At 35.0% G+C, this 26,195-nt stretch overlaps 1 protein-coding gene across 3 annotated transcripts in view; it reads right to left on the reverse strand.

Moving 5' to 3' along the window:
- The window catches only part of QSER1 (glutamine and serine rich 1), a 78,193-nt gene that overhangs the window by 7,680 nt on the left and 44,318 nt on the right, over positions 1-26,195 (reverse strand). For all 3 annotated transcript variants that reach the window (XM_018059280.1, XM_018059282.1, XM_018059281.1), the window contains exons 5-11: positions 15,181-15,509; positions 14,239-14,355; positions 13,525-13,658; positions 11,603-11,820; positions 6,671-6,808; positions 4,315-4,412; positions 978-1,130 (exon numbers count right to left, since the gene is read on the reverse strand). In XM_018059280.1, coding sequence (XP_017914769.1) covers positions 978-1,130; positions 4,315-4,412; positions 6,671-6,808; positions 11,603-11,820; positions 13,525-13,658; positions 14,239-14,355; positions 15,181-15,509 — 1,187 coding nt within the window. The remainder of the gene's footprint in view (positions 1-977; positions 1,131-4,314; positions 4,413-6,670; positions 6,809-11,602; positions 11,821-13,524; positions 13,659-14,238; positions 14,356-15,180; positions 15,510-26,195) is intronic.

The following is a 26,195-nucleotide window of genomic DNA, read 5'->3' on the forward strand; positions in this document are numbered from 1 at the left end:
TCCTTGCTATAGCGTCTTAGATATACCCATCATTTAAAAGTGGATACTTAATTTCCAAATATAAGAGATTTTGTTTAAAGTATCTTTAATATTAACTTCTCATTTAAATGCTTTCTTCCTTGCAATCACTCTGTGTTTTTTCTCCGTCTAATTTTTTTTTAATTTACTTTTTATTGAAGGGTAATTGCCTTACAGGATTTTGTTGTTTTCTGTCAAACCTCAACATGAATTGGCCATAGATATACATATATCCTCTCCCCTTTGAACCTCCCTCCCACCTCTCTCCCCATCCCACCCCTCTAGGTTGATACAGAGCCCCTGTTTCAGTTTCCTGATCCATACAGCAAATTCCTGTTGGCTCAGTCCAATTTTATTGAGACTTTCGATAGCTAAGTCGAAGATCTCTCTCAGTAAATGTCACACTGCACTTGAAAAAACATGGATTTTTTTCAAATATCTTTTGATATTGATTTCTAACATAATTTCACAGTAATAAGAAGACAGATGCTATACGATTTCAATACCTTTAGACCATGAAATTTTTGCACCCCGTTTTATGTCCCTAGATATGTTTCAGTGTCTCCTAGTTTATAGCCTATGAAATCTTGTATACAATTTGTATCCTATTGTTGTGTGAAAACGGAATAAATCTTAATTATGTTGAATTGGTTCACAGTGCTTTTCAGGTCTACTATATTCTTCTACTTCTCTGTATATTGATTCTATTAATTTTTGAGAGTCTGATATTGAAATTCCAACTAAAAATCTTAATTTACCTACTTAAAAAATAATTGTCATATATAGTAGAATCATATGTAACCTTGTTCTGTATTTTCCAAGTCTCCTGTAAATGTATTATCATACTTTCATAATTTAAAAAAGATAAAATTAAAAAAACTTGCCCCTTTCAATGTCTTAAGTAGGATTTATATTAACAAGTGAAAAATCTGTAATTACATCAGTCAATATATACTTACTTGTGCAGATTTAGTAGTTGTTTTAGAAGTTCTTAGAGTTTTTTTATTATAAGCTTTGCCATTCATTTTGATTTTAGAAATAGCAGATCCCCCACTTTTTGCTTTAGAGTCTCGAGTAATTATTGTTAGTTCGGGAAAACTTTCCAAGGCATTCTTGAGAATAAAGCAAGAATAACTGATGTTAGAAAAATGTGAGCTTGACTACCTCCAGCTATTGAAAATTTATTTTTTAATATAAAAGTATAATCACACATGTACATATATACACAAAAAATATATGTGGGGGTTACTGATGGGGTGTGGTAAATATATACAATATATGCCTACATACATACACAAACATACATGTGGTGTTAAACATGGCCACAAATTCTTGGGAGCTCCTCCCATCAAGATATAGAAGCTGTTTTCCCACCCTTGGATGTGAGCCAACATTATGACCTGATTTAAGCAACAGCACGTGACACTGTAGGGACTCCTGAATGAGGCAGAGTGTTCCTTTTAGTGTTGTCTGTTAGGCTTCAAGTCAAGGGAAAGGACAGCTATAAGTTTCATCTGTTTATAAATAGTTTCAACCTTCAAGGTCACTCTTTTCCAAATTCTGTATCGGTTCCCAAGCACCTAGTACTGTGACCCCTCAAACAGGGGTCACATTACATTTCTTAAACAAATAACTTAATTTTTAAAGCAAAAGTGTAGAAGTGAACTGTTTCATTTAATAGAAACAACAGAACTTTCAGCATTCTCTATCAGAATGAGCTATTAGTTTCTAGCTTCATTCTCTTTCTTAGATTATTTGTGCTTTTACTATATACTCTAGTGCTTTCCATATAAAACACGTTCAAGTTTGAAAAATTCTGGACCCAGAATTACTCCTTATAACAAATGGAACTTAAAGACAAAAATGGATTCTAAATTTAGAAACAATGGGATGGAGATGAAAGCAGAAAATTTAATGATTTCTCTAATAACAAGATGCTCAAGATGATTGGAAATAAATGTATTTCAGAGGAAAAAAAACATTATTAACTTCGAAAGGCTTTAAGATTCCTAAAATTATCAAAATCATCATGGGAAATAGTAGTAAATATTTCTAAAAATAAAATCTTTTATAATCTACTATTTGTAGTATTTTACATCACATCATTCTAACTTTTAATACTGTGTGTATATTTTGGCTTTGAAATACAAATTGCTATAAATGAAAATTATCTATCATAGACATCACTATTACCATTTACAGTTTACATTAAGTAACTATAATTTCAAAATTAGAAATTTTGTGTTTTTTCTAGGAAAACAAGAATACGAAAATTTTTCAGCTGTCCACCATAAACTACTGCATAAGATTGAAATACCTACTGAGTCTCCTAAATTCCAAGTGATGGCTTTATTTTAACACAAGTCTTTAGGGAAATAGTTCAACATTTCTAAAATGGTTAGCCAAAACTGGTCATTTGTAAGATTTAGTAAATATTCACAGAACATAATTTGTTTTATTGTCTGCAGAAAACATAGTGTCTCCCCACAAACTATTTCACTTGAAGACAACATTTAAACAGAAAATACTGGATTAGGAGTAAGCAGAACAAATTCTTAGCACTGATTATCTTCCTAACTTCTGAATTTCTTTTTTCCCCTCTGTAAGTGTGTGTCAGTGAAGATTATAGGGTGACTAGTAGCGTCTGGTGTCATTTAACCTCTAATCGGGGTGCCCAGGTGGTCCTAGTGGTAAAGAACCTGCCTCCCAGCCAATGGCAGGACACTTGAAAGATGTGGGTTCAATCCCTGGGTCAGGAAGATCCCCTGGGAAAGGAAATGGCAACTCACTCTAGTATTCTTGCCTGGGAAATCCCATAGACAGAGGAGCCTGGTGGGCTACAGTCCTTGGGGTTGCAAAGAGTCAGACACGACTGAGCACACACATACTAACTGGCTACAACCTCTAAATCAATCTCAGAGCATCAATTTTCACCTACCTAAAATGAAACTGATCTTCACTTTTACATGGAGTTCAGATAAAATAGGGATGTGAGAAAGCTATACAAATCACCCAAAGGACTTGAGGACTTATGTCTACACATAATCCTTCACACAAATTTGTACAGCAGTAATTGCCAGGACTAGGAAGCATCCAAGTTGCTCTTCAGTAGGTGAATGTATAAACTATGGGGTATTCAGACAATGGAGTATTATTCAGGCTAAAAAGAAATAAGCTACTAAGCCATGAAAAAGACATGGCAGAAACTTAAATGAGTATCAGTAACTGAAAGAAGCCAATCTGAAAAAGTTACATACCATATTGCAACTATATGACATTCTGGAAAAGGTAAGACTATGGAGTAAAAGTAAAAAGATCAGTCATTGCCAGAGGTTAGGGGAGGGAAAGGGATGAACAGACAAAGCAGAGGATTTGGGGGCAGTGAAACTACTCTGTATGATACTATGATAGTGGGTATGTCGGTCCAAACTGATGGAACGCACAAGAACGAACCGTAAGGTGAACTATGGACTTCGGGTTACCGTGATGTGTCAGTGTACATTCATCAATTGTGGCAAATGAACTGTTCTGTGGGAGACAGACGATGGTAATGGGGGCGGATATTCATGCGTGGGGGCAGGGGATACATGGAAATTGTACTTTCTGTTCAGTTTTGCTGTGAACCTAAAACTGCTTCAAAAATAAAGACTGTTTATAAAAAAGCTATACAAATGTATTAAAAAACACTTCTCTTGACTGGAGTGGGTTGTCATGTCCTCTTCCAATGAAATGGGAAAATTTTAAAAAGGGTTAAAAGAAAAACAAGATTGGAATACAGTAGATTAAGGGAAGCATTTTTGAAAACATTTGAAAATTATAGTATTACATATAAGGAATACCACATGAATATAAGGGCTTCCCAGGCAGCTCAGTGGTAAAAAATCTGCCTGCCAATGCAGGTTTGATCCTTGGGTTGGGAAGATTCCCCTGGAGAAGGAAATGACAAACCCACTCTAGTATTCTTGCCTGGGAAATGCCATGAACAGAGGAGACTGGTGGGTTACAGTCTATGGGGTCGCAAAAGAGTCAGACACCACTTAGCAACAAAACAACAAAAGATGAACATAAAAACCTGAAAAATGAATTTAAGCAAAGAAAAACAAATGATAAACATAAAGAATGTACTTAATAAAATAAAAAGACACGTTCAGACAAGACTCATAATGAATAAAAATCAAATTTTTGTTGGGTGGACAACTTTATAAAACTGAGAATGACTTCCAAAATATTCTTTCCTGTTACATCGAGGACTATAATTGCCACTGAGTTTGCTAATAAACCATGTGAAGGAAATACCTTGAATGACTGATCCAAATGAAGATTCAAAAGAAGTCTCTTCCGGTTATCATTCAGCATGCTATCTATTTTTTTCATATGAGGCAAAAGTAGCTCATCTAAAACAACATAAGAATTTGTTGTAATAGGATGAACTATCAACACAAAACCTTGTTAGAAATACAGCTTTCCCACAAAACATTAATAGACTGACATTAAATTCATGGTGTAAACTATTGATTTAACAATATTGCATACAAGGTTTTTTTTAAAAGTTAGCTTTAAAAAAAAGTTTACAATAGCTAATTGAGAAAGCAGCAGCATACTATGATGAGAAAACAGAAGCCCTGGGTTTTAACCCCAGCATTAGAATTGATCAACAAATGGTCAAACTGCCTAATCTCTCCATACTTCATTTACCAAGTAAACAATAATAATATTTCAAATCATAAATTTAACATTAAACATTTTTAAATAAAATACTGAGTATGATATTCTTAATTCACTATACAATGGGGCAAAGGATAAGGGGGCAAAAAAAATAGTCAAAATTCACTTTCAAATACACAAGGAAAGAGTCCATATAGTTATTTTAGAAGAAGAAAAATACACTTAGGGTATAAATTAATTACTTTTGGTGCTGTAGTAAATAGTTTAGGTTACTAAAAATTTATCAGCATAGCAACATTTTATAATACTAATTATCTTTAATGACCTTTCTGAAAATATATATATAAACCCTCAGAATCTGGTTACTAATTTCATAGCTAAATAAAATGACTCTTTATATCTGGACAATAATCACAAGCACAGAGACCAGCAAAAGAATACTTTCCTTAAGTTGAAGAAAAAGCTCTCAGTAAGGAACGCTGTTCAAAGTCACCACAACATACCTGATAGCTTTCATTTTATCTTTCTAGCAGTGATTAAGTCTATTCAAAATTTACATTTTATAAAAACAAGTTTTAAACATTTGTGGATTGTTTTGAAATAGAACCATTAAAATCTATACCCTTCATTTTAAATGGAGAAAAATTAAAAAAATATATAATAGGAAAAAAATCATTTAAAATACAACTACCTAGAAATGACCACTATTAAGAAATATGTATTTTATGATGCAAGGAGTTCTGATTGACAGAGAAAACACTTGCAAGCTCTTTGTTACTGTTTCTGATTATATGATCAAAAAAGCAAGACTAGAAATTAGAAGACTTTGGATTTAATCCTTTTTCCCCACTCCTATATTCTTGCCTGGAGAATCCCAGGGATGGGGGAGCCTGGTGGGCTGAAGTCTATGGGGTCACACAGAGTCGGACACAACTGAAGCGACTTAGCAGTAGCACCTGCTACTTGCAAGTTGGGAGCTCTTAATAAGCATGTCACTTAACCTTTTTGAGCCTTATTGTCTTTACTCCAAAAATGGCTAAGATGTTCTGGGATTATGGGGAATAATGTATGTCAAAGTATATATGAAAATAATAAAACAATTTATATCATTAGGCACTGCTATTGAAGTATATTGTTACTATTTATTCATTGTTACTATCTTTTTGATCTTACACTTGTTCAACTCATTCTGATAGAAGGATAATGGAAACTGGCTCATTAATCCTTTCATTCTCTTAACTGTCCCTGGTGAAAGCTGTAGTAGCTGAAGGGTAAATATTAGTAAGCAACATTAGATATATGAATTATCAGCTTATTTCATATGGCAATTTCATCCCTACTATACCAGAAGAAAAAGTTACTAGAGAAAGAGTAAAAAAGGAATAATATTAATAAATATAATCCAAGGCATTTATGGTTTTACTACTAACTGATTAGAAAATATTTACTCTGTGATGTATCTTTTACTGGACATGAATATACAATTTAATCTTTATACCACTGTTATCTGCTTCATCTTTCCAATTATTAGAAAACAGAAATATAAAAATTGATTGAAATCTGGATCTTCTACATAATATAGATACTTAGTGAAATGTAATGAGGATGAAAAAGATTCTAGGATTTAAAGAAACTAGTAGGTGGGTAGTCACTTAGTCGTGTCCAACACTTCTTGACCCCATGGACTGTAGCCCACCAGGTTCCTGTCCATGGAATTCTCCAGGCAGGAATACTGGAGTATTCTCATGAGTAGAAATCAATAAAAATACATTTAATATAAAATTGTTCAACTATTCAAACACTTCATGAAAAGCTATGATCCTATGAAATATAAAGCTGTATTTACAGAACCAAGATATCAACAGTTTATTAGCTGACAACATATAGGATATATCACAAAAACCACATATTAAACATACAACTAACAGAGAAGAATGAAAAAGATCTGGAAAGTACTGCCAAGAAAGTATGACTTAGCAAACTGTACCATTGCTCTTCTCTAAGGCTTGCATTGTGTCAGGATCCAAAGCAATGCTGACAAGCAATTCCATGTAACTCTTAAAGGTTTCCTTCATTGCTCTTGTGTTCAAAAAACGAGTGACAAAAGGAGCTGGAGGATTAAACTCTGGGAGGGAGAAAAGAGGAAATATTAAATATTCCTTTCTGACAACTTTAAAAACACGTTACCCAACAGCAAGTTACCTACAAGCAGATAAACGGTTATAGATAAAACTTCTTCAAAGTCAAGGTTCTCCCACTCTGCTTTTAAAAACATTTCGAATGAGAGATTCTCAAAGCTGGTTGTGCCTATCAAAATCACTGGAGAGCTTTGAAAACAAAACAAAACAAAAAACAGACTGCTGGACTTACTAAAACGAATCTGGAGTGGTAATGAAGCGTAAATGCTACACCTTTAAAAAAGTCCCCAGGTGCCTCTGAAGTCCAATACCAGCCCATCATTTGGAAACATTTGCCCTGTAGGGACCTGTTTCCCCTCCCCTGGCCCTACCAGACCATCCACTGTGAGGTCGTGCTACTTCAAAATTGGATGGGTTTTCTAGTATTTAATTAGTAAAGAAACCATAAAACACCTAATGTATGAGTTAACATATACATATCTCTTCTTTTCACTTCTACACTTAAATTACTATAAAATTCTGGTCTAGAGTCAAGACATATTTTTAAAAATTTTAATGTAAACACAATCTGTATAAAAAAATTTCACTCAAATTCAATGGTAAGAACTGCAAGACCAGAGGAGTATCTTAAGTTTTACTTTTTTATTCAAATATAGAACCATCATCACAACCTTTAATAGGGGTTCTTAGAGTTTGGTCCAAACCCTTTGGGGTTTCCCCAACAACCCTTTCAGGGGTCTCTGATGTCAAGCTGTTTTCCTTATAACATTAAGATGTTAGATACCTTTGTCACTCTGTTGACATTTGTGAAAGTAATGCTGTAAAACTGCTGTGGGCCTTTGCTAGCATGAACTGAGACACTGACACCAAACTGTACTAGCAGCCATGTACCTTGCCGTGACTGTCATCTAATGGTTATGATCTGAAGGAAAAATAACCCCAAACACTGATTTCACTTAAGAATAATCCTTGAAGAAGCAGTAAAGACTTAATTGTATTAAATCTTTACTCTTGAGTAAATGTCTTAAAACTCTGTGTGATGAAATGAGAGGTATATATAAAGCACTTCTGCTATGCTGTATGACAGTTAGCTCCAGGAAGAGCACCCATGCAATTGTTTGATGAACTAGCCACCTTGTCCACTGGAATACCATTTTTACTTAAAAAATAACAGATACCCTACCGCTATTCAGTATTTGGCAGACATTTTCTTAAAGAAGTGAACCCGTCACTACCAGGAAAACAACTGACAGTATTTGCTGCCAATGATAAAACTGAGGTTCTAAGTGAAAATTAGAATTCCGGAAAACTTATTTCCACCATTGTGAGTCTGATGACCATTTCAATAGTTAAAGACTTCACTGATGAAATTACTGGTAATATTAAAAATGTTATTTTTTAATACTGCAAAAATATATTATGTAAATGTAAAAACTAAAACCATAAGGCTCTTATGAAGAAAACGCAGGGATAAATCTTCATGACCTAGTATTTGGCAATGGATTACAAATATGACACTGAAAACAACAGCAATGAATAAAACAGATAAATTTGGCTTCATCAGAATTTTGTGCATCAAAGGACATTATCAAAAACTGAAATACAGGGCTCACCTCCACAGCACATATACTAAAAAAAAAAAAAAAAGTGAAATATCAACCTACAGAATGGGAGAAAATATTTTCAAATCATATACCTAATAAGGGTTTAACATCTACAATATATAAAGAACTTCTACAACTAAGGAACAAAGGAGAGATGAACTGGGCAAAGAACCTGAATAGACATTACTCCAAAGAAAGTAAGAAAATGGCTACTAAGGAATTGAAAAGATGTTCAACATCACTGGTCACTAGGAAAATACAAATCAAAACCACAATGAGATATCACTTCACACCTACTAAAATACCTATAATCACAAAACAAAATATAACAAGGGTTGGTGAGGATGTGAAGAAAATGGAAACCTATGTATTGTTAGTGGGAGTATAAAATAGTATAATCACTGTGGAAATCAGTTAGGCAGTTACTCAAAAAGCTAAATATATAAAATATATGACTCAGCAATTCCACTCTTAGGTATACAAATAATTGGAAAACCAGGACACAAACCTAACAGATACTTGTATGCCAATGTTCACTGCACCATTATTTACAACAGTCAAAATGTGGAAGTAACCCAAGTGTCTATCAATAGAATAAAAAGATAAGGGCATACAATGGATAAACTTATAATGGAATTGCATTCAGTCATAAAAACTAAAAAGTTCTAACATATGCTATATAACATGGATGAACTTTAAAAACATTATGCTAAGTGAAATAAGCCACTCTTACATGAGACACATAGGGGAGGCAAATTCAGAGAGACAGAAAATAGATTAGAGATCATCAGCAGCTGGGGGAAAGGGAGAATGGGGAATTATTACCTAATGGTTACAAAGTTTCTATTTAGAGTGATTAAGCAGTTTTGGAAATAGCTGTGAGGTTGTGCAACAGTTGTGAATATAATTAATGCTGCTGAATTGTACACTTAAAAATGGTTAAAAGTGGCAAGTTTTATGTTATATATATTTTGCCACATTTTAAAATGTGGGAAAAAAATGAAAAAAAAAAAAAAAAATCAATGAGCTAACAAATATTTTCACATGGCCAAAAACTGTTATAAAGTAATTCATGGATAAAGGGTAAAACAGATTTTAACATAACAAGCATGAAAAGTTGAAGAAACTACCACTTGTCAAGTTTACAAAATAAAATCCTTTGAGTATCAGAGAAAAATATCCATAATTATCTGAAAAAGTAATCAAAATACTCCTCTCTTTCCTAACTACATACCTAACGTGAGTCCAGGTCTTCTTCACATACTTTAACCAAAATAACACCTAATAAAAAACCTAATACAGAATATGAAAATCCTATTCTAATTAAACACGAGTGTTTAAAAAACTGACATTAATATGTAACGTGTGTTAGTTACTTAGTCGTGTCCAATGCTTTTCGACCCCATGGACTGTACCCCGCCAGGCTCCTCTGTCCATGGAATTCTCCAGGCAGGAATACTGGAGTGTTCAATGAAATAATGCCATTTCCTTCTCTAGAGGATGTTCCTGACCCAGGAATCAAAACCAGGTCTCCTGCATTGCAGGCAGATTCTTTACCATCTGAGCTATAGGGAAGTCCCTTATATGTAATGGATTTATTTAAAATATTTTGAAATTGTTTTAACCGATCCTTGGCGATATACATAGATACAAATCACACACACACACACACACACAAAGTCTTTTGGAATCATCAATATATTTGAAGATTATAAAGGCTTAAAGTCTTAAAACAAATAGTTTGAAAAACCACCAGCCAAAAAACTATGTTTATTATCATATTTCCTTCTTTTTAAGAAGCACTAATAATGCTTGCCTACTAGTGACACCGAGTGGTAATCCAGATTATCAGTGAAAGAAAATTTTCAACTTGACTGTCATCTGAGGAAGCTGTATAAATAACAGTGCAAAGCAGAACTTAAACTTCTCTACTCTAAACAGTAAGCAGGAATGCTAACTGTGAAATTATATATAATGCCTTCCATGCATACTCAAAGCACTAAATTTCTTTACAAATTCTGATACTTTACAAACATTTCTAAATAACTTCATAAGTAGCTTTTAAAAATAATACATTTAAAGCAAACTTCTGTTATGAAAGAATTTTTATTATAATTCTATTTTTATCCAAGTAATCTCTGAGATCAGCTCCCAGGCAATGATACTTGTAATGCCAGAAACCATCCTAGACATCAACCTCAACAGTACCCCCAAAACTCAACTCATCATTCAAGTTCTGCCAAGAATACATCTGAATTTCTCAAAAGCTCTGAGAGTTGGTGATGGACAGGAAAGCCTGACATGCTGCAGCGTCCATGAGGTTGCAAAAAGTCAGACACAAATGAGCGACTGAACAGACAGATGATGTCTCATAATTAAAATTCAGATTTTACCATTTGTTCTTTTACTTAAATCCCTCCAAGGATTCCCCTCTGTTTACAGAATCCCAAGCCTTTTAGCTTTAGCATGGCATACGCAGCCTTCCGTCATCCTTTCATGTTTTTCTGACTACCTTATTAGAATTAGAGGTCAGCGTATTTTTCTGTAAAGTGTCAGATGGTAAATATTTGGCACTTTATGGTCATTGCTCTCTGTAAGAACTACTCAAATCAGTCACTATAAGGGGAAAGTAACTTATGAAAACATGTAAATAATTCCCAGTTTTCCAATAAAATTTTATTAAGCATAGGCTACAGATCACATTTAGCCCACCAGTAGCAGTTGCCTGCCTCTGCCCTGGAATACTGAACTGCTGAAAATTTCTTGTAAATGTTACACAATAAGTTTGATGGCTGATGGATGTTTCCTGGTACATTTCTGTTTTACAACTGTCTCAGGTTTAATTTCTAATAAAGTTAATTTCAATATATAAAGAGCTTACATAAATGCTCATTGGTGTCTTCAACAGTTTCTAACAGTGTACAAGGGTTCTAAGGTCAAAAAGTATGTTAGATAACTGCTATGTATTTCAATCTTTTCACTTTATAAAAGAGAAACTAAGGCACAGTTATTTAGCTTAGTCATGGACAAATATATGCCTAAGCAGACCTTAATAAGGTAGATAAATTACCTAATTAAGGAAAAATAAATACATTTTGAATTGTCAGCATCATTGTTGCTCTCCATTAATGCAGCAAATCTCAAATTATCAAGGTATTCATTTCATGAAGAACTCACCCTCATCATCACTACTACTAGAGTGGATCTCAGGAGATGAGTCAGATTGGGATGATGAAAATTCTTCTTTCCATTTCTTCCTTTTCTTTGGTGGTGGCTCAGCCTTTACTTTTAGCTGTTTAACTTTGGGTTTCATGGAAGGGGCTTTTGTTGTTGCAGTTTTTGGTGTTGGAGGATCAGAAGTTTTACTGCTGTTACTTGGCTTAGCCTGAACAGTTCTGCAATGTTACAAACAGACTTCATCAACACACTGAAATCTTGTCTAACTCAAATAAATTAATGAGGGACTTCCCTGGTGGTCCAATGGTTAGACCTTTGCGCCTCCACTGCAAGGGGTGCAGGTTCAAACCCTAGCTGGAGAACTAAAATCCCACAGGACACACAACTTGGCCAAATAAAGTAAATAATTAAATAAAAATTTAGAATAAAAAATTTTTATATAAATAATTTAATTACAAATAAACAGAAAATCAAGAAACACTGGTGAAAAAAATTTAATCACCTCACCAATACCTCCAAAATAAAGTCTAAGCCCTACACATAGCCAATGGTGACTGCTCCAAAATTCTCTTGAAATATACTCTTTAACACTGACATTCAACATATTCAGTTAGTATGGGACTATATTAATTCAACCCCTATTATTTCTCTCTCTCCCTCCACTCCTTTCCCTTCACGAACTCACTTTTCCTGACTATGAGGCTGTACTGCAGATGACCAATGGACTTCTAGTCACATCAGCCTTGGAACATCAGAACTCTCACAAGCTCTGTTGGTGCCAGGTTTTGATATGGACTCTCAACTGCACCTGTGCCAGAGTCCCCGAAGTAAGATTTGCTGTGCCCTGGTTTTGGAGATTTGAAGGAGAGGATAAAATTCCATCACAGAGATAAAGTGGCTGTGTCCAATAAGCTGGAATCTTCATTAACTAGATCTTCTGAGCACTAGACTGAGAATATCTAGGCTCATACCTGCTTTCCCATACAGATTAAAGAGAATGTGGCTGGGTCATCACTTCCAAATTCATGGTTTTCCAAATTCATGCTCCAGACAAGCCAGAGTCACATTAACATATGATGACAATTCTAATGTAATGTACAGGTCTTAAACAGGTTTTACTCATTTTAAATTTGACATTTCGTTATTATTTTCATTTTACTTTTAGATTAAAAAAAGGGAGCTAAGCAAGGTTATCTTTTTTCTTTTTTTTTTTTGTTGTTGTACCACGTGCAGGATCTTAGGCTTCCCTGGTGGCTCAGAGGGTAAAGCGTCTGCCTACAATGCGGGATACTTGGGTTCGATCTCTGGGTCGGGAAGATCCCCTGGAGAAGGAAATGGCACCCCACTCTAGTACTCTTGCCTGGAAAATCCCATAGACTAAGAAGCCTGGTAGGCTACAGTCCATGGGGTCGCAAAGAGTCAGACACGACTGAGCGACTTCACTTCACTTCACCATGTGCAGGATCTTAGTACCTGACCAGGGATCAAACCTGCGATCCCTGCAGTGGAAGCATGGAATCTTAACCTCTAGATCACCAGAGAAGTCCCTAGAAATGCTATATTAATTTAGGTCATAAAGAGATGGATTCAAATCTTTAGACTGTAAATCCAATTATTTTCTACTATACTAGGGTGACACCAAAAGGACTCAGGGAAGAAAAAGGTATCCACCCCACCATGCTAGCCACAGGCTTTATAATTCCTGTCTCATTACTTCAAAAAGAATCACTTATGACATTAAGCGATGATTTTCAGACTTGTATATAATGGAAAAAAATAATCAGTCCCTTTAATTGATATAATTCTTTGTATGTCACCAATCATAAGTTTTCCAATAATTATTACAAACATATAAAATACTAAAAAAATAAAAATAAATAAATAAATAATAAAAAAATAAAATAAAATAAAATACTAAATACCTGATAGTTTGTGAAGGCTTATTTCTTGGCTTTTTGGAACATACTCTGACATACTCCTTTTTGTTAGTGTTTTCAATGAACTTCACATATATCCTTTTGTATTTATTCTTTGCATCTCCAAAATATCCAAGGTACTAAGGAAAGAAGCACTTTGAATTACTTAATTGTACATTCCGTACATAAAATATTCCCTTGTTGTCATGACACACTGTCATAAAGTCATCCTTCAAAATGCAGCTCAATTGCACCCTCAATAAGAATGATCCCAGCCTCATTCTTAACTGCAAGCCTATATATAGATGCAGTCTTCTTTGGCTAATCGTCAGATGCTTACTTGCTCAATGCTATTAAACAACTACTCAAGTAAAAAGGAATAATTCTGTAAGTCTTGGTAAATCAGGATATTTGACTGACAGAATAATCAATGTTAGTGTTTCTAGGTCCATCAGAATTCTTCCCACACTAATGTTAATTCCTTTCCATTATTAAAAAAAAAGTTAAGCCATTTAAGTAGTTGGTATTTATATATTAATTTTATTTTAAAATCAGAGCATCATATACTCTATAGTTCAAATTTTATGCTACTTATTAATATATCATAGATGCTCAATATAAATACATTAAACAATACATTTAAATTTTTATCATTCTGTATTTTACCCAAGATCACTGTCAAAAAATAGGAAGCTTAATGTAAACAAGCATTTTACTTACACTATTTGTAGCAGCAAATTCTCTTTGCCCATCTCGAATTTCAGGAACAAACTTCTGTAGTAAGGCTTTTTGTACTTTCCAAATAGCTGGGGGTTCTTTTCCTGTTTTTAAAGCCTCCTGTAAGAAGAATTAACGACATTTATAAAAAGTAGCAATATAGTCTAGATTTATAGAATCTGAGAGCTGAAAGGAATCTTAAAGAACTCCCTAGTTCAACCTTTTATCTTTTACCTGGCTGAACTTTCACAGTAATTCTTATATATCAGCGATTCATTCAGTCTCTGCTAAAATTCTTCCAGAAACAGGGAGTACAAATATATAAAGTAGCCCACTACCCTTTTCTATAGCTACTGGAAAGTTTTCCATTAATGATACATTGTTTGTGCGATTTTATTACATATAGCACATACATATTCAAAACTATCAGAAACAAATATGCTAAAATACTAACAACAGACAATTGTGAATGGAAGGAATATGGATAATTTAAACGTTATGTTCTTCACTGTATTTTTTAATGCCATTTCTCTCCACTGCAATTAAAAAATAAAATTAAAGCAGGCAAACATGGCTTATTCATGTTGATGTTTGGCAGAAACCAACACTATTCTGTAAAGCAATTATCCTTCAATTTAAAAAATTGATAAATTTAAAATTTAAAAAAAGCAAGCAAACAAAACCCCCAAAATAAGTGTTCTTAATAGTGCTAAAATTTCTTACACGAAATTGTAAGATTCTACAATTTGAAATTACAAAAAAATAGTCTAATGCTACTTTCACATTATATTCCTATTATTTTCTTTAAATTTTAAAATTACATAAATAACCATTTTCTCCAAACTTCATAATTCTTTACAACTTAATCTAGACACAAGGTATTAAGCTATCACGAAGACACGCCCCCTAAACTATGACCTTTAGACCTGGGAACATTCACATTACCTTAAAAGTCTCTATGTCTTCTATCTTTACCACAAATTCATCACGCTCTCTGTACTGGCCTTCTCCTCCACTTTCTGGGTCCTCCTCATCTGTAAAACCTTCTATGGCAACAGTGTCCTGCCCTTTGGCAAACTGGTCTGAAAGAAGACTGTCAAGTTCGATGGACTTTGGGGGTTCTGAAGAGTTTATATTTTCTGGGGTCTTTGCTGCAGATGGAGGAGAGTAGAGAGTTTCTTGCTTAACTGCACCCACAGCGGTGGAGGAAGTAGCGGCAGTACCAGTAGCGATGGCAGTTGTGCTAGCAGTCGCCACCTGTGTGGCTTCTGAAACTAGATCAAGCAAATGCAAATTAGCAATACAAAATATCAAACATTTATTTGCTTTGAGTAAAATCTGCACAGTTTACAAAGAGCCTTTATTATTTTTGCCATCAAATTGTTTGAAACAATGAAACTAAAGAATGCTTGTTAGACGCAGAGGATGGACACAGTGGGGGAAGGAGCGGGCGGGCGGGCTGAGGAAGCAGCACTGACTTACATGCACCACCATGTGTCGCTGCCGCGTGACACACGGAGCCAGCCTGCACCCGGGCACAGCGGGCGAAGGAGAGGGCGGGCGGGCTGAGGAAGCAGCACTGATACACGCACCACCATGTGTGAGACAGGGGACCGGCGGGCCGCTGCCGCGTGGCACATGGAGCCAGCCTGCACCCGGCCACAGCCTAGAGGCAGGATGTGGGAGGACAGAGGAAGGCTCAAGAGGAAGAGGATATATGAATATATATATACATATACATGTGTGTGTGACCGATTCAACAGTATGCAGAATGCTGTATGCAGAAACCAATACAACCCTGTAAAGCAATTATCCACCAATTAAAAAAATCGAAATAAAAAAAGAGCATTTATTAACTTCTCAACATCTGGATGACAATTAGAAAGAGAACCTCCATCAACCTAAACTTACCCTTAGTTCCACCTAAGTAGCACAAAAATATTTTTTAAAGAACAGAGACAAAAAAGCGATGTAAGACTAGGGTCAGACAACCAAAGCGGTGAAGGCCTAGAAGAAGAAAAGCCATTGAAGGTGGGAAACAAAACAATACCCCTCAAATACTTTGAAACAGCACTGGAAGCTAAATAAGAAGGATCATAAAGTAATATGAAAATCTGTATGCCAACAAATAACTTAGGTGAATGGGACAAATTCCTAGAAAGACAAAAGCTACCAAAAGAACTCAAGAAGAAAGAGAACATCTGAATATTCAGCCCAACAACAAAACAATAAAACAAATTAAAAACATCCCACAACACTAAGCACAGGTCAAAATGGGTACAAAGGTGGGTTCTATCAACAGTTAAGAATTAATACCAATCCATCATAAACTCAAAGAGATAAGAGGAAATACTTTCCAACTCATTCAAGGCCAGTATTATTCCAATACTTAAACTAGACAAAAACATCATGAAAACACTATAGACCACTATCCCTTATGAACACAAACACAAAAATCACTAGCAAAATATGAACAAATATTCCAACATATAAAAGTAGTATATTGGCTTCCCAGGTAGCTCAGTGGTAAAAAATCCGCCTGCCAAGCAGAAGATGTAGGAGACATGGGTTCAAATCCCTGTTATCAGCGAGATCCCTGGAAAAGCAAATGGCAACCCACTCCAGTAAACATCGTGACCAAGTGAGTTTTATCACAGGAAGGCACGCTTGGTTTAACAGCTAATCAGAGACTTCCCTGGTGGCCCAGTGTTAAGATACCAAGCTTCTACTGCAAGGGATGCAGGTTTGATCCCTGGTCAGGGAACTAAGATCCCCCATACTGTGCAGCATGACCAAAATAAAAAAAGAGAAATCGGCACCAAAATCCCTATAAAAATCCTAGCTGATTTTTGTTTTTGCAGAAACTAACAAACTACTCCTAAAATTCATATGGAAAAGTGAGAGAGTCACAACAGTCAAAATAATCCTGCAAACGAAGAATAAATTTGGAGGGCTCGCATTTCAGAAATTCCAAATCATAACCACAGTAATTGAATTTCAAAACTTAATTACTCCTTTAGTAAATAAGGCAGTGTGATAGTAGCAAATGATAGATATGCAGATCAAAAGACTAGAATTAAAACCCAGAAGTAAACTCTATATATTTACAGTGAAATGATTGTGAACAAGGGTGCCAAAACCATTCCATGGGGGAACCAAGAAAAGGCCTTTTGACAAATGGTACTGGGACAACTGGATAGGAATAAAGAATAAAGCTGGATGTCTACCTCATACCATACACAAAAATTCATTGAAAGCAGATTATAGTCATAAACGTGAAAGCTAAGATTATAAACGTCTTAGCTTCATGACCTTACAAGTAACAAAAGAAAGAATAAGTTGGACTTGACCAAAATTGAAAACTTGTACTACAGCTGATGCCATCACAAAATTGGATAGATAACCTACAGAATGGGAAACACTGTTTACACACCTGCCAGATATTAGTATCCAGAATATATAAAGAACTCTTAAATCTCAAAAAGAAGAAAGACAAATAACCCAATTTAAAAAATGAGTAAGACCTGTTTGTCCAAAAATATAAAAATTGTCAATAAGCACATGAAAGGCCACCCAACACTATAGGTCAGTTGCATTAGATCAATGCAACTTCAGTAGCTAATTGCAGTCTTGCCATCTAACCTACTAGGATGGCTCTAAAAATACAGGAAAAAACATACTAGCAGACATGAAGAGAAACTAGAACCCTTGTACCTTGATGGAGAGAATGTAAAATGGTACAGCCACCTTGGAGAACAGTTTGGCCACTTCTCAAAATGTTAAGCGTGGCACACAGGACTCTATAGTTGTGGCAAGCAGGCTTAGGTTATCCAAGGCACATAGGATTTGGTTCCCCAACCAGGGATCGAACCCCGTCCCCTGTGTTTAAAGCAAACTGTGGTTTCTTTACCACTGGACCACCGGGTAAGTCTCCCGTTCTAATATATTTCTATGTTACTATAATTATATATTATGCTTTCTTCCTCAAAAATGTAATCCAATATATCCAAAGTATTATTTCAACACATAGTCACATTGAGGAAAGCCCACCAAAAATGTACATAAATGGAAAAATAATTTTTATGTCTTGTGACCAGAAGATTCTCTATATTAAACACTTAAATACTTGTATAGTAGATCCAAAGTAATGTTTTGCCAGTGTAATATAAAACAAATGTAAAGGTAAAAAGAATGCATCTTTTGAGTGGGTGCAGCATTTTAAAATTATTCATTTATGAATTCATGGGTGAATATTACATATTGACATGGGTTTTATAACCAATTTTATTTTTACCTTTTATTGATATAAAAACTGGGAAACACTGTTCTTATAAGTAATGGATAAATGAAGGAATAAAGGAGATTTTATTATACCAATGTCACTGAATTTTAAAAATATACTGTTTCCAAGTTACATGGCAAAACAAATCACATAGCTATCTAACAAAAACAGAGATACTGCCACCAGCAGACTCTCAGAAAAGGAAAATGTAATGGACATGCTTTAGTCATAAGCAAAGTCATCCCAAAGAGAAGACATGAGGTGCAGGAAAGAATGGAGGGCAATATGGTAACTGTGTGTGTGCTTAGTCGCTCAGTCATGTCCCACTCTGTGTGACCCCAGGGACTATAGCCTGCCAGACTCCTCTGTCCATGGGGATTCTCCAGGCAAGAATACTGCAGTAGGTTGCCAAGCTCTCCTCCAGGAGGTCTTCCCAACCCAGAGATTGAACCCAGGTCTTCTGCATTGCAGGCAGATTCTTTACTGTCTGAGCCATGAGGGAAGTCCAAGAATACTGGAGTGAGTAGCCTATCCCTTCTCCAGGGGCTCTTCCTGACCCAGGAATCGAACCGGGGTCTCCTGCATTGCAGGCAGATTCTTTACCAGCTGAGCTACCAGGGTAAATGTATAAATAAAACTAAATAATCATTGACTATTTTAAAAAATATTTCTTATTGAGTATTAATTAGAAAACAGGATAGAATTAAAATACACAGGGGAATTCCCTGGCAGTCCAGTGATTAGGACTCCTCTCTTCTACTGCTAGGGGCCTGAATTCAATACCTGGTCAAGGAAACAAGATCTTACAAGCTGTGTCATGGCCAAAATGAAAAAAAATAAAATAAAATACATGGTTATCTACCAATAAAAAGAGTGAGGCAAAGTGAGAGCATAAAATGGAGTTTTAGTGTTCAGTCTTTATGTTGTTCAGGAGAAAAATAAGATACTAACAGATTTTGAGGAGGTGAAAATGCATACTGTAATCCCTATTAAAATCAGGAAAAGAACAAAAATATTTCATCACAGTCATCAGGGGGTGAGGGGTAAGAATGAAGACTGACCATGTGTTGATGATTCCTGAAACTGAATGATGCATAAACTGGTTTAATTATATCAATCTTTACAACTTTGTATTTGAAATTTTCATAATAAAAAAGTTAGGAAAATATTTTATAAAAAGAACAGCTTCCAAATTAGTGAAAGGAAAAACTTATCAATACCATATAATGTCCTTTATGAAAAGTTTTAAAATCAGCCAAAGAAAATACAGACACACGTGGTAGAATTATAAAAGAAAAACATGGAAGCAAGTCAGACAGTGTTTAGTTCTACAGATTATGACCTGGATCTACTTTAATACCCTATTTTTGAACTTCCTTGCTTTCCAATGAGTAACACAACACAGTAAACTTCCTTCTTTGCCCCACTCACTTTTGGCACATTCCACTGGTTTCAAAATATAACGTTCCACTGTTCTAAGTGGTTTGTCATTTCAGCTTTAATTTCCTTTTAAAGCCATGAGTTATTCAGAAGTCATCAGAAGTTATTTAGAACTTTTAGGAAGAAAAACTTACTTTTTAATCTTTTTGTCCTTTTTTTCTTTCTGCTTTTCTTTTACGAAATTACTGCATTGTGGTTAGGGAATATGTCTTAATTAATATCCACATTTTCAAATTTATGAAAATTTTGTGTGTGTTTTCCTTATGTGTGTTGCATTTTCATACATAAGTTATGAGGGGCTTCCCTGGCAGCTCAGGTGGTAAAGAATCTGCCTGCAATGCAGGAGACCCGAGTTCAGTATTTGGGTCCAGCAGATCCCCTGGAAAAGGAAATGGCAACCCACTCCAGTATTCTTGCCTGGAGAATCCCATGGACAGAGGAGCCTGACGGGCTACAGTCCATGGGGCTGCAGAGTCGGACACGACTGAGTGACTGAGCATGCACACTCACACACACGTGAGTTATATCTCCCAAGAAAAAATGTTCTGAAAGAACAGAGACATAGAAAACATACTAAAAATGCTAACAATAAGATTACTATAGCAATATTAAAAACAAATGGGAAATGTGAAAAAGATTTTATTACAATAAAAGCAAATAGAACTGTAGTAAAATTTTATGCACCCAATTATATGGGTTTAAAACATCAAGGGAACAGTATTAGAAAAGCAATAAAACATAGTTGGATATTTTAACACACCTTTTTCAGGAATCAACAGATCAAGCAATTTAAAAACAAATAAGTATAGGGAGGATTTTTTAAAAATTTTATTAAAAATTTCAAACATACATAAAATTAGAGAATACAAACCCTCACATACCATAACCCAACTGTAACAATCATACACATTTTGATATACTTCTTTTATTTTTCTGTCACCCCTATTATATCTGCTGGGATAGTTTAAAGCAAATTCCAGATCTATCATTTTTATACCTGCAACATATATATATACATTTTTCTTAAATAACCTAATGTCATTTATTATATTAAACAGAAAATAAAGATATAAAGGGTTTGAACAATATTACCAATAAAATCTATCAGCACTTGATACTCATGGGACATTTATAAAAATTGACATTTACCAAGCTACTAACAAAATTTCCGTAAATTTCAAAATGTAGGCATTACCTAAGCCATATTCCTTTGACCACAATAGAACAGGGCCATAAATTAATAATAAAGGACTACCAGCAGGGGTATAAATTATTAATAGTAATAAAGGAATAAAAACAACAAAAACCTACTAGGAAACAGGTAAAAATCCACTCTTCTTAATAATTATTGGGGTAAAAAGGAAATCAAAACTAAAATGACAAACCATTTGGAAAGGAGAGTGAGAAACAACAAATTGAAGCCAGAGGAATAAAGCCACAGTGTGGTGGGGGTGGGGCGGGGCGGGGAAATTTACGACTTTAATCCCATTCATTAGAAAGCAACAAAAAAATAAACTGGCCAATGAGAGATTATTCAACCCAGGGAACAGGAGGAAAAAGAATTGATAAAAGCAGAAATTAAGAAAAAGTGAGTAAAAAGTGATAGGAGCAAAAAAAAAAAAAAAAAAGTACACTGGTTCTTTAAAAAGAACCATTAAATTGTTCCATAGATTGATAAGGAAAAAGATTCAAATAATCACAACAAGAAAGAGAACATAAACTGTATAACAGAGGAGACTGAAAACTTTTGAGGAAACACTATGTACAATTTTATAACAACAAATTTTAAAATCTAAATTAGAGAAATCATTTTACTAGAAAATAAATAAATAAACTGACCCAGATAGATCAAACTATCAGGAAAAAACTGTTAAGTCCCAGATGTATTCTTAGAAAGTTCCACCAAATCCCAGTTATATATAGCAAACTTTTTCAAATTTAAACAAATAAAAAAGCTTTCCTAATTTAATTTATAAGGTTAGCAAATTCCTGAAAACAAAAGTGAACAAAAACACTAATCCCATTTGTGAATCTAGGTGTAAAGATCCCAAACAAAATACTAGCAACTTAAATCCTACAATGGACGAAACTGATTCATCATGACCAAGCAGAGTTCATGGCAGAAATTTTAAAAAGGAGGCTCAGCATTAGGAAATCAAGTAACAGATCAATGTAGGAAAAAAGAAGGCAGATTTGTCAGAGTGAAAGTGAAGTCGCTCAGTTGTGTCCGACTCTTTGCGACCCTGTGGACTGTAGCCCACCAGGCTCCTCCGTCCATGGGATTCTCCAGGCAAGAATACTGGAGTGGGTTGCCATTTCCTTCTCCAGGGGAATCTTCCCAACCCAGGGATCGAACCCGGGTCTCCCGCATTGCAGGCAGACGCTTTAACCTCTGAGCTACCAGGGAAGCCCAAGAAACTCAAAAAAGCATCTGACAAAATTTAATGCTTACTGTTAATGAAAAAAAAAAAAAAAAACTTTAAGAACTTCAAAAGAGAAGGACATTTTCTTAAAGAGTACAGTATATCAGAAACTGACAAATAATTTCCAACACTACGTATTTTACTAAATATCAAGGAGAAGGCTGGGATGCTGGCCATCATTAAACAACAGAGGCCTGAGCCAGTAAGATGAATTACTGCCCACCCCCAGAAAGAGAAAGATAAACTACTGTTATTTTTAGAAGACACAATAATCTATTTAAAAAATGCAAGAGAATCAGGTAGAAAAACCATCAAAATTAAAATTCAACAAAAATGCCAAGATAACGCCGGGATAAGATAATGCCAGGATGAGAATCCCTGGTCCAGAAGATTCCACATGCCATGGGGCAACTAAGCCCCTGCACCACAATTGCTGAGTCCCTGCTCTAGAGCCCGAGAGCCACACTACGGAAGCCCATGAGCCCCTACTTTGCAGTGAGAGAAGCCACCACACTGAGAAGACCACGCACCACAACTAAGAGCAGCCCCAGCTCACTGCAACTGGAGAAAGCCATGCACAGCAACAAAGATGCAGTGACACCAAAAACAAAATAAACGAATAAAATAAACTTCAACAAAAATACCAAACGCACTGAAGACATGAAAATCAACCAATGCCACACATTATCAGTAACTAATGAGAGAACAGTATCATGAAAACTGTATTTAAAATAATAAAAAAATACTATTAAGGCTATAATATAGATTATCTATGTGGAAAAATGGTAAGATATTAAAAGACATAAGATCTGAATAAGTAGAACAACATTACATTCCATAAGTGGATGAGAAGACAGTATAGTAAAGATAACAATTCTCCCTTAAAATTATGAATTCAATGTAATCACAATCAAAATCAAAACACTCAAGGGGCTTCTATTGGCCCATTATAGAATAGTTTGAGGATCAGAAATAACGACTGTAATTTGTAAGACAATAAATTTTTAAAAATTCATGAAAGGCTTCTGGTGCCAACTAAGATCAAATAAGTCCATTAGACCTACTTATTACAACTAAAACCGCTGGACAAAACATAAAATGGAACTACCGGGAGACTACGAAAAGTTAGTAACTACAGGCAGATTGGGAAGGGAAGGCCAAACTGAAATAACTATTTATTTACTTATGAGAAAGAGGTTTCCTCATTTTCTTTCCTCTTATCACCTGGCAGGTCTAGAGGCTGGCCCCTATGCAGAACTATACAGGACACAGATAACAAAACCCCCAAGAAACTCTATCTTTTTGGACAGAGGAGTGGGGAAAGGAGACCCATGCAAGGTGAGAGTATGCGGAGGCTATTCCATTTCTTTCTTCTTTTCTTTCTCTTTCCCAGCCCTGCCCCAAAGGTAACCAAAGTCACAGAGTTGCAACACAGAAGCAGTAAACCCAACATCATAAACCTGGACAAAGCACCTGTCTTTTTGGAGAACCAGAGGAACCTGGATGCGCCATGAGCTCCTACGGCATGAAGAGCAGAAAATGTTCTATGTCAATTATATCTCAATAAAGCTTAGGGACAATGTGTAGGAAAATTACCTGTTCTTTTTTTTCCTCCTCTCTTATTGCACTGCCCCGGGGCAGTCCCAGTTACACAGAATCATAGTAAAGCATGGGCAGTTTTTAAAAAGTCCAAGGAAAATTCCAGCTTTCTAGTCCAAATGACCAGGAAAGGAAACCCTGGGAGTTGGGCATGTAGGGAAGTTCCCAGAGAAGAGAATTGAAGAGTGGTATCCTCTAATTTTGTGCATGAACCCACACAAATCCTAGTTTCATGCTGAAACTGCACATATGCAGAAGAGACCCAAACTAGTACAGCAAAGTCTTTGAGACCTAAACTATAACAAAGTCTACCATGCATCCAAGTTTCAGACTAACTGCTGAGTCAGATCCAAAGAAGCAGAACAAAGGCTTTGAAAACTGACCTAACATCAGACCACCACTCAAAGGTGAGACAGAACTTAAGGTCTGACTGCTTGCTAAAACAAAGCAGACCAATATTCTCCAGAGGATTTTAACATAACCCAGAATCTTACAGTATTGTACTCAAAATGTGCAGGATGCAATTCAAGATTGCTCAATATATAAAGAACCAGAAAAATGCGACCAATTTTCAAAGGGAAAAGATAATGAGCAGATGCCACTCTAAGGTGACTCAGATGTTGAAATTATCAAAGACTTGAAGACAGCTATCATAACCATGCTCCCTGAGGTAAGATAAACATACTTTTGAAATGAATGGAGATATGTAAGTTCTCAGCAGAGAAACTAGAACTAGAAAAAAGAACACCAAATACAAATTTTAGAGTTGAAAAAAATATTTGAAAATATCTGAAATAAAAACTACTCCCTGGGTAGACTCAGTAGTGAACTGAGAAGGTGAAAAAGTCAAAGAACTTGAAGATAGACCAATAGAAATGATAAAATCTGAAGAACAGAGAGGAAGAAAAGATTGAAAAAATAAACAGAAACTCAGAAACCTGATGAATAATATCAAAATATTATACTTTCATGTCACTGGAGTCCAGTAAGGAAAGAAAGAGTTTGGTGCACAAAAGAGAATGCCTGCAAACTTCTCAAATTTTGAAAAAGATACACATTTTACAGATTCAAAAAGCACAGTAAACTCCAAACAGGATGAACCTTATCCAGAGAAATAATTACATGACTGAAAGTCAAAGAAAAAGTTTTAAAAATGGAATACGTCTTTGGGCTGAAAGGAAATGATACCAGGGGGAAACAGGGAGTATGAAGAATAAAGGAAGTACAAGAGCAATTATAAATATCTGGGTAAATATAATAGACTATTTTGCTCCTATTAAATTATTTAGAATATGTATGATGGTTGTAAGCAAAAATTATTTCTCTATCAGGGCTTTCAACAGGACAAATATATGTAACATAGGAGCAAGGGTAAAGAGAGCTCTATGGTTTTTAGGTTTCGGCATTTTATTTTATATAGTAAAAATATTAACTAAGTGGATTGTAATCACTAAGTCAACCACTAAAAACATAACATGAAAAGATACAGCCAAAAAAAAAAAAAAAAAACCAAAAAACCCCAGAGATAAATTTTAAAAAAATATAGTAAAAAGTTCAAATAATTTTTTTAAAGATAGGAAAGACACAGAAACAAAACCAAAGAGGGAAAACAGGAAACAAAGAATGAAAGACTGAACTATATCAGTAATTACATTAAATGTAAATGGTCTAAACAAGCTAATTGAAAGACAGATTACGAGATTAGAGTTTTAAAAAATGACAAAATTGAACTATGTATTGTCTACAAAATACTCACATTAAACATAATGCCACAGGTCAAAGGATAGAAAAAGATCCATGCAGCCCATCAGAAGAAACCTAGAGCGGCTATAACAAAGCAGACTTCAGAATAAGGATTATTACCAAGGATAAAGAAGGATATTTTATACTGATAAAAGGGTCAATTCACTAAGGCTTAATGGTCCTAAATGTGTACACATCTAAAAACAGAGCTCAAAATACACAAAGCAGTAACTGATAGAAATGAAAAACAAAACAGACAAATCCACAAATATATCTGGAAACACAGAAAATGCTCTCTCAATAACTGACAGAACAAGTAAACAGATAATCAGCAATGAGATAGAAAATCTGAACAACCAACCTGCTTTAACTGAAATTTATACAACATCCACAAAACTGCAAAATGCAATTTTCTTTTAAAGTACACTGGGACATTAATCATGATCAGCTATATTTTGGACAATAAAGCTAAC

The sequence above is a fragment of the Capra hircus genome, chromosome 15 (assembly GCF_001704415.2).
Source record: "Capra hircus breed San Clemente chromosome 15, ASM170441v1, whole genome shotgun sequence".
Taxonomy (NCBI): Eukaryota; Metazoa; Chordata; class Mammalia; order Artiodactyla; family Bovidae; genus Capra; species Capra hircus.